The sequence below is a fragment of the Diplotaxodon limnothrissa genome, linkage group LG9 (assembly GCF_057381915.1).
Source record: "Diplotaxodon limnothrissa isolate DT_005_m linkage group LG9, D_limnothrissa_male_GT1.1, whole genome shotgun sequence".
Lineage (NCBI taxonomy): Eukaryota > Metazoa > Chordata > Actinopteri > Cichliformes > Cichlidae > Diplotaxodon > Diplotaxodon limnothrissa.
Genome location: NC_140604.1, coordinates 7,579,218 through 7,589,027, shown reverse-complemented (window position 1 = coordinate 7,589,027; position 9,810 = coordinate 7,579,218). Strand labels below are relative to the sequence as shown.

Sequence of the window (9,810 nt, the reverse complement as noted above, 5' to 3'; positions counted from 1 at the left end):
GCGTTTGAAGAACGGAGAAATCAGATTAATGGAAGTGGAGCGGCAGAGGTTGGGCCGCGTTCAAGAAATCTCCAGAAATACACCGACGTTTCATTTCATAATTAACAGGTAGGAAAATAATTGATTGAGACATGAAAGCTTAATCACTCAATTCAATAAGCAGGATATCAGTGCTGAGTAGATTAATTCAATTATGTAATTAAAGACGAGGGAAAGGGGGGAAGCTTTAGAGCTGATTGAAGGTTAAACAGCCTGCTAACCTTTTCTTCACGTCACATCCACCACAGCACACACCGACGTGGGTTTGTCTTGTTTTTTATTAGACATAGCAATTTCACAAACAGCAGTTAGCCTGAAAAGTACATTCAAATGTATGCCTGACCATGCGCAAACACTCCAGATACACCTGCAAACAAAAGTAACAGTCGGTCACGGGTTTTTTTTTCTTTTTCACAATCTGTCTATTTTTCACGTTTTTGATTCAAACTTCAACAAAGTCAGACTCTTTCACTGGTTCGCCATCAAAAGCACACATACCTCAGTCACTACGACAGTTTAACAGCTACTTTCTTTCCCTGTACATACGCTCCGAAAGGGTTTAAAGGCTCTTCTTTGCGTTCGAACAGCCGGGCGCCATGTTCCCCTGTCTGAACACTTTGTAATATTAGCTTACGTGAGGAGAAGGGTCAGCAAATTCACGCGAAATGGTAACACTGAAGTTCCCAGAAGTCCGCTTTGTTGGTTTCCAGTAACACCAGGACTGAGGTTGGCGACCTTTCTCGCCACTGAAGTTTTAATGAAGTTCACGAAGGACCGCGGCCGGCTTAACGCAAATGTTACCAAAGCACGTTAGACTACACGACACACAGTTTGTTACAAAGTGGCAACACAGGGATGCTTCTGCTCCGATTTGATGCCATTTACCTCACTCGGCACACTCGTGTGTCAAAGGGTTAATGGCCAACACTGGTTGAAAGTGGGGGCGGGGGTGTCACTAATAAGTGGGATAAGTGTAATTCCAGTTCATCCAAGAGCCAAAAGACAGTCTGTTAGCTTAACACTGATTATTTTTCCACCTCATCCAAATACTCAAAGGGCTCACACGTCACAAACGAAGCTTCACGACACAGAAACCAGAACCACTGCTGGTCGGATTCCACCAAGAGGTGCGAGCAGCTCCACTTTCATTTACTGGCCACAGGGAATCCAGTGTATGTGAAAAACACCTGAATACTCAAATCCACCACATCGTCCACACGTCATCGCAGCACCACTCTGAAAAAAACTCATCTGGCCCCACTACTCGCAGCAGGAATGGCAACTGAACAAGTGGGTGAGATTTATACACTTTGTTTTTTTCTTTTAAATCATCTCCAAAACTTCTTCAAGTGCAACACTTTAGGAATTTTTTTTCTGCTTGGTCCACAGCAATGTTCAGTTCAGTCCAGAAACAAAAGAGAGGAGGGGAAATGGAAAACAAGTCCGTGTTTGAAAAGTGTGGCATCCTCTTCCTAAGTAGGCACCTCTACCTACCAAAAATACTTTCGTACTCGAGCAGTATAAGCTCTACTATCTGGTTCTGGTAGACCATGTGGACCGCGATGTTGCCCGTCTCGGTCTCGGGCCTCAGCAGCGTGGGTCCGAACACGATGGCCACGCTCTGCGTGGTCATGCGGTTGGCCTCTCCGTGGTCCACCACCCTGGAGAGAAGAGGAGAATGGGGAGAAGAGGAGATTTAAAGATTGCACGTTTTATAAACAGCTTCAGATGTTCGCCGGCGTTCCGGTTTCATCTGGAGAAAAGTGCATTACATACATCTTTAAGGCTCGAGCCGGAGCGCAGAAGCAAACTCGGTAACACGACAGAACGCTCCAGGCAAGAGCATAATAGCTTTTTTAAATAGAATCTACATCCTTGCATGCAGATGCACAAAACAATAACATATTCATGGAGCGAAGGAAAAAAGAAGGCAGATTAAATCCCCCTGCTGATATATGTAGACCTCCATATACAGAATGTCACGCTATAAATTTCCTCATGAAACACCACTTCACAGGTACTGAATTACAGCAAACACGGCACCATATAAATGCAAATTGGAAAGCTAGGCAAATGTCATTGTGAACATATGATATTGCCACTGGCTGCAGTGAGCCAAGAATACACAGCTGGCTCAAGTTTGTGTTTGCATGTAGGCTGATCGGAACGAGGGAGAGTAAACAGCTGAACGGGTCCGTTTGAGCCACGCGTGTGAAACTCGTTCAAGTAAAACGTGACCCAATAAATCAAAGAGGACGGGCATTAGAGAATACACACTTGAAGGCGTTTACTTTCTCCGTGTCGGATGTTCCTCATAAACGTTTATCACCAGTTATATTTTTCAAAGTGACTGCTGATGAGTTGGCCAACTAGTTATGATCCTGGGCTTCACACTGGGATGGGCTGGTTACAGTTTTCAGGCTGTACTTTTCCCATGTGTTGATACAGACACAGGTCCGAATATTTGTTTTTATTTGATGGATCTTCAGGGTAAAATGATTTATATCTGGGCTGAAACAATGTTTTGTCATTATACCTTAGTGTATAACAAAATACACAGTAATAAATAACTAACATACAACACAGTGGCTTTAATTCAGAGAATATCCGACTTCAATTGGGAAACCTAGAAGTGAACAAGTCTGACTGATGACTCTCTCACTTCTGAAGACAGTGATGAAATTTCACAGGTTTCAGGATCTGAAGAAGTTATTTATTAAATGGATGAATGGAAAGTGTCCCAGCGCACTGCTTACCTCCTCAGGTGTTTGAAGAGGATTTGCATTGTGTCATGGTTGGGCTTTGGCAACTTCTTGATTAAATCTTTGATTGAATTCACTCGCTGCTTGTAGTCGGAGCACTCTGAAGAGGAGAAGCAGAATCAGCGAAAACACATGGATGCAGTGCCACCTTGTGGTCACACCAGGCAAAGGATTTAACCTAAAGATTGAGAGCGGCACTATTTTAACCGTATAACTCACTGATGGCATTCACAAAGTCATTGAAGGATCCGTATGAGAACAGAGGCTCTGGAAGCTCCCTGAAAAACATCTTGAGAGCTCCGGTGGTGACGTGGATGTCCTCCCACTTGCTATCATTGAGATCCACCTTCTCATCTGACAGATGACGAGGAGGTAAGGCAGAACACAACTATTACCAGAAAGCTGACCCTTTACATCACATCACATATAGAGATACAGTGTAACTAGATCTTACCATGATTCACAGCAAAGCGAAGCTTCTGGATCACTGCCAGGTTCCCGCTCACTCGATATAAGCCGTCAATATTAAGACCTGTGGGTGTAGTTGAGAGGAAGGGAACACAGACAGGAGCAGGGAGTGTAAACGACAAGGCCGCGTTTATGTTTCCTGACTTTAAAGCAGCAGCACCAACAAAGAGAGACTGATCAAATGCTTTTGTCTTCACTGCCTCGCTTTGTGTTGCTCTGGAACAAACTGCAGGTAGTCTGAATGAAAACAGTTGCAGTTGATGCTTGAAAGAGACTAAAATTACGCCTGATACAGAAAGTCGCAGCATCAGAAGCAAAAACAATTTAAAAACAATTGAAATTCCACACAGATGTTTAATATTCTGAACTGGCTGAAGTGGCAGAAAACCTGAGTTTACTTCTGAAAGACTCTGCCTCTCTCCGCCATGACCTGGACACAGGTCATGTTACTGGCCTGTGTCTATGTAACCTCATCGGCTGGAAGATCTATTTATTTTTGTATTTACTGATTTTCAAACATTTTTTCCATTTAAATACTTTTACACAGCCTCTTCCAGTTTACGACTCGGGTAATTGGCTCGTGTACTTTTAACCTCTGGAACTCTGTTGTTTAATGTGTGTGAAAAAATAATGCAACTGTAACAAACGACTGGCTGAACATGAAATAAAACTGAGCCGAAACCATCGCCATGGTGATGCATGATTTATAGCAACATATTCTGGAGTCTTTAGATTAGAATGGGGGAGCTTAATGTCTGCATTTGTGAAGTTGTATATAAAAATCGATAAAAATAATAAGCAGTGTGACATATGCGTATGTATGGGGGGCTCGTACCTGTGTTCTCCACATGGTCGATGCACATTGTGACAAAGTTGGGCACTGATGTGTTCTCCCGCTGACACAGACTGGTCAGACTGCAGCCGAACACCTGATCTGTGAGCACGCACAAACATTTATTTCCATCTTTCACCCGTCTGGTGGAACATCACAGAGCACTCTCGCTGGAGTCACGTGCATAGAGCTGCTGTCCGCTTACCTTTAATGTATCCTTTGTCTCGGACAGCCTGGTATGTGGGTCGACGAGTCAGGAACTTCTTGAGCTTCATCCTGGTTTTCTTCTGGTCTGATGAATCCATGCTCACAGAGTTCTTCATTGCTGTAGGAAGACAGGCTCCATGTGAGTGCATCTCTTTTGCAAACACACTGAATGTCCATTCTGTAGCGCAGGGACACTCGCAGACTTACCTCGGCTCTTCTTAGAGTCCCGGTGCTCCTTCTCCTTGTCCTGTTTCTCAGCTCCCGGAGACTCTGGCATGTCCTCCTCAATGGCTTCATCCGACTCCCACGCCTGGACGGGGAAGACACATACATGCATTACATATTTAACCTTTCACTGCAGTTTGTTTAAACAGGTGTAAACTGGGATTTCAGCTCTGGCTGGACTTGCACTGAATTGTGGGAAAAGTATCTAAATTAAAGGTAAAGCTTCTGTGTCCTCCACTCACATGTGTGTTGATGGTCTCTGTAAGGGCGCGGTACCAGTCACTGATGACACTGTCGATCTCAGACTGTATCAGGAGCTCTGTTCCCTGACGGGTCTTCAGCTAGAGGAGGAAAGGATAAAAAGCCAAAACAGCTCAGCTTGTTCTGACATGTTTGAACCGAAAATGACTGAAAAAACAAGAGCTGAGAGTTGGGAGCAGGTCCAGTGGGTCCAGCACCTCGATGACGTGCTTCTTGCTTGATTTGTCCTTGGAGGCCCACTCCACTGTCCCCCCGCGCAGATCCACAGTGAACTCAGGCTTAGACTGATTGCTGCCAAACTTCTGGAACAGAGAGACGGGACACAGTATGAGAGACAACATCTGACGCACACATAATATAACAGGGATGTCATGCTGTGTCTGTACAAGGATGAAACCAGATATGCAACAAAGGGGTAAAGACTTAACACTGGACTCAGTAAATAACACAACAGTTAATAAAATAGTCGTTAAATCATCTAAGAACCTCAGTTATGTTCATTAATATTGCATTGATGTCAGAGGAATCACTGGTGGAGCAGGAGGTACATATTGGATCTCTTCACACACAAAGATCTTTAGTTTTGTGTTACGAAAAAGCAAAAAGGCTATTAGTTATTTATATTAATGTCATGCATATTAATAAACACGATGTTTGGAGGTTTTAAATCTAACAGCGTTGTAATTCAGTCAGAGCTATTCCTGGAAATATCACCGGAAAGTGATGAACACCGTGAGCCTCCTAAATCTCTCTTCTTGTCAGACATGCGGTCCATATGGCAAATGCCTGAAACTGTGCGAACAGATTCCTGACATCAACGCCTGGTCAGACACCCCAGCAGAAAGCTGCACGTTGGAGCAGTTGATCAACTCCAGCACTGTCCCCAAAGTCTGGCTCTTCATGTGTGGGTAACTTTCTGGAAGGGGATGCCAGGACACGACCCAGCACTGTTATTAATCACTGGAGCTGTGGTGTGACCCGTCATAAAACAAGGTCAATTATAAGTATCTCCACTTGTTGTAAATGACCAAGACAAAATTTTAAATTTGGCACTGGATTGTAGAGTGACTTGCTTTATTTTATTGTGCCTCACTCTGGACAATGTAATATATTTTTGGAATAAGACCAGGGAACCCCTCTGACTCCTTGGGTCCTGGACCTATGCTTGGTAAGCCCTGTTAGCATTCTGTATTTCCTCCCTGTGTCTTTATATGCTGCCATAATATCAACTCTTGCCTCCTCTCTCTCCCAGTATGCACTTTGTGCTTGTCTCTCCGTGCTCTCCTTCTTTTCTCTTACTCTCCACACACAACTACCAGCCAGAGGTTTCTTCCAGCTAAATGAAATATCAGTACTGCTTAAAAAAAAATAAATCTTTCAGTGACATCACAGAGAAACTGTATGAAACACACTGATGCAGCTGTTGGGTGTGAACCTTTCATGAAGGTTTGATCACACTTTGTTCTTCCTCTCTTTAAATCACTTTTCTATAGTTACTGGAATGCTGATTTTCTTTAAACTCTTTGCATTTTTTCTTTCTTTTCTGCATATTTTTACTCACTTAATACTTAAAGAGCATTCCATTTATCAATAAAGTATTAAACACACTTGCCCCAAGTAAAATATAAGTGGATGTCCTCCTGAGGAGAGACACACTGCATACACTTTTATCCAACAGAATAATTTAAGTCCTCTTTATTAACTATTTTCTGTTTGTCTGTCTGTTTGGGCTCCACTGCTGCTCATTAGTGTATCTATGGCTACGTCCACACTAGCCCGGATAGATTTGAAAACGGTGTTTTCGTCTGAAAACACTCCGCATCCACACACTATCGTCTTCAGTCATTTTCACAGAGTTGTGCGTCCACATTGAAACGGGCGAAGACGCTTACGTTCCAGTACTGCGCATGCATGAAACACAAGACGATTCGACCTGCCTCATTTCTGCCTGCCGTTTATTTACTTTCTGACTCTTTGAAACGTCGCAGCAAAATGTCGAGAAAAAGCACCGAGTTTTTTTTAAAGTGGACTAACAATGAGGTGGAGTTGTTGGAATTTGAAGAAAAGCTATCTGAGGGATGTACAAACTGATATCAAAATTGAGAGCAAACAAAACAACTGCTGTATAATGCCCACCGCTGTTTAATTAGACACTTGATTGCATCACATGACTAAAATGTATCATTGTTTTCAAAAAGTCTCAGTTTTTGCTGTCCACACTGCGACACAAAAGCACCATTTTCAAGTGTATGCGTTTTCCTTCACAGAAAATGCTGTCTGAGTGTGGATGGGAGGCCAAAATGGAGAGAAAACTATGCGTTTTCCAACGAAAACGCATTAGTGTGGACGTAGCCTAAATCCTGGCTGCTCTCCAAGCACCAGGTAAAATGTGCAAGTTTAATGCCACAAAGTGCAACAAAGATCAAAAACGTACGGTAGCTGCTTTCTTGTAAATTTAAGATAAAAGTATAAATATCACACAACCTTTAAAAGAATCCTTTGATCTCTCTCTAAACCGCTGTTTCTCTAAAGTGAAGTTAAGGTGAGTCAAGCTTGACAAACACACGTCAGTCAGTCTCCTGGTCAGTCACAGCAGGGGTGAATGAACAAATGGGAGAGAGGTGGGAGCGCATGCAGAGAGAGAGGGAACATACAGCGGCAGCCTGACCGGGCCTACAGTTCACATAGGAGACAGCGGGACGGGGCTTGACTGAGTGCTTCCAGCTGCTAAGAAGAGTGAGGAGCAGCTCTGGGATAGAGTCGCTGCGGTAGTAAGACTTCAGAGAGAAGAGGAGAAAACTAATGAACAGAAGTTGACAAACGTCACAACACAGATGGCATGAAGGCCGGTGAATACGCAGGAATATGGAAAAGGAAAATATCAGAGAAACAAATGGAATGATAAAAAAAAAAAAAAAAGCAAAAGAAGAAGTCCGAGGTCACAGGATACATACCCAGCTGGTGCTGCCCCCCTGACCCTTTGCAAAGAGCAGGGATGAGCCCTGCAGCACAGTCCATGAGGAGGTCCAGTTCTTCCTGTTAGTCAGAACAAATGTGTTAATGAGATTCTGTGGATGCAGAGAACACTTTTAGAGAGTAATCACGTCTTACCTGACTTTCTTTCCATTCTCTGTGATTTTGGTGACATTGAGAACTCCACACTTCTCTGAAGGCTGAAGAGAGAGACACACAGTGGCAGATAAAAACCTGCTGGAACACATGAATGAAAATACACACACACACACACACACACACACACACACACACACACACACACACACACACACACACAGATCCTCAACAAGCAAATGGAGCGGAGCAAACAGTCTTAAAGCTGCTGTGTTGCCTTGTGTCATAGCTAAACACCACCAGCAGATGGCATCCTAATGCTGCAGTGTTGAAATAGTAGTTTAGTAGGTAGGTGATAGGTTTGATGCAGGTAAATATGGCATGCAGCAGACGATAGTAAACCAACTGGGTTGTTGAGAAGATTAAAGATGAGAAGTGTTGTCTTTACATGCAGAGACAGCAGGATGATGATATGCAGTGTGCAGTGCAAGCTGGGATACTAACGGTCAAGGGGTGCTTAGGAGATGAGGGGCAGGAGTCAGAGTCTGGAGAGCTCTGCTTGGGCACCGAAGCACACTCCTACCAACAAGAGGCACAGTGTGATAAGTCACTAATAACTATACATGTTATTAGTGACCTACTGTCTTCATGTGTAGTCATGTGTAGTCATGTGTAGTCATGTGTAGTCATGACTACACATGAAAACAGTAGGTCTGAGGTTAGAGAGTTATGGAGAAGAAACCTGGGATGGAATCACAAGAATGAGTTATTGTTAATAGAAGTCATTAAAAGAGAAAGATAAAAAAGACAAGTTAGGGTTTAAACTGCAAACATCTTGGATTTCGGCTTCAGAGATGTTCAATATTTAGTCCAATAAGCTTCTTCTTTTCCTGATCTGCATCAACAACAATGTACACTGAAGAAACTAACAAAACACCAACATATAGGGTGTTGTTTTTAAATCTAGCCACTCTTTAGCCAGTTCTTTTAACTCATGCATATTGTTAGATCCCATATTAGAACCATTTCTTTAATGTGACTTGCTAAACTCTGCATCAGGGAGGGTTAAAAAAAGAAAAGAAAAAAATACGTGCCTAGTTGCATAATAAAAAGTGCAGGGACTAGTTTTTGGAGCTTTGCCCAAACTGAAGGGTAAGGTTGAGGATGTCTAAATCTCTGCAGCGTCTCCTTTCTTGTATCAGTTTGTATTCTGTGAGCTTTCCTTTCAGAAGCCCTGAGCGGAAAGTGAGAAAAGCTTGTGGTGATTCATTTTCTAATCTCTAACACGTTTATTTTCCTCCTGACTTAAAAGGTAAAAATCAATTTCAGACCGTTTTACAATGTTTTACTTTTTCTACCTGTGAAATGGGAAGAAAAAAGTTCTCCAGTTGAAACAGGTGAAAAGAAAATTAGCCAAGTTTGTAAAAAAGTTTCTTAGGTAAAAAAAAACAAAACAAAACAAAAATGTATTTTCAACCTGTGAAAAAAGTTCCTCAGAGAAGCTTTGACAGGGGGGAAAAGCCCCCCACCCAAAAAACCGTTACAGAAGCAAACATTTTTGTTCTCACAAGAGACAAAAACAAAAAAGCACTCTCACAAACAAAGACACAAGCGAGACTGATAACTGACCCAGATGGTAACAGATGTTGCATTGTTAAAAGGAATTCAGGGACATTCAAGTGTCAGCGTGTGGGTTTGTGAGCTGTACTTTGTGGCTCTGGCCCGTTTTACATGTCACAAGATTGAATCACACACAACATGACGAGCAGGTGCCCACTGTCCTCACAGAGATATGCTGGCTACACACACCATGAAGTCGTCCCCAGAAAAAGCAAACTTGTTAATCCATTTTTTTGGCCATCATTAATTTTCACAACAACCTGCTCTCTTCTTTTCACACACAGAATTATTCACCACCTTTCCATATGCTGAACTCAAATTGCACAC

At 42.8% G+C, this 9,810-nt stretch overlaps 1 protein-coding gene across 1 annotated transcript in view; it reads right to left on the bottom strand.

Moving 5' to 3' along the window:
• Positions 1-308: 308 nt before the first annotated feature.
• arhgap12b (Rho GTPase activating protein 12b) overlaps positions 309-9,810 on the bottom strand; it is a 63,306-nt gene continuing 53,804 nt past the window's right edge. Inside the window, exons 7-19 of the mRNA XM_085362606.1 lie at positions 8,368-8,442; positions 7,906-7,967; positions 7,749-7,830; positions 7,449-7,571; positions 4,992-5,096; positions 4,776-4,874; positions 4,516-4,618; positions 4,307-4,426; positions 4,105-4,203; positions 3,256-3,333; positions 3,021-3,155; positions 2,796-2,901; positions 309-1,700 (exon numbers count right to left, since the gene is read on the bottom strand). Of these exons, the coding sequence (XP_085218732.1) occupies positions 1,526-1,700; positions 2,796-2,901; positions 3,021-3,155; positions 3,256-3,333; positions 4,105-4,203; positions 4,307-4,426; positions 4,516-4,618; positions 4,776-4,874; positions 4,992-5,096; positions 7,449-7,571; positions 7,749-7,830; positions 7,906-7,967; positions 8,368-8,442 (1,362 nt within the window). The 3' untranslated portion in view covers positions 309-1,525. The remainder of the gene's footprint in view (positions 1,701-2,795; positions 2,902-3,020; positions 3,156-3,255; positions 3,334-4,104; positions 4,204-4,306; positions 4,427-4,515; positions 4,619-4,775; positions 4,875-4,991; positions 5,097-7,448; positions 7,572-7,748; positions 7,831-7,905; positions 7,968-8,367; positions 8,443-9,810) is intronic.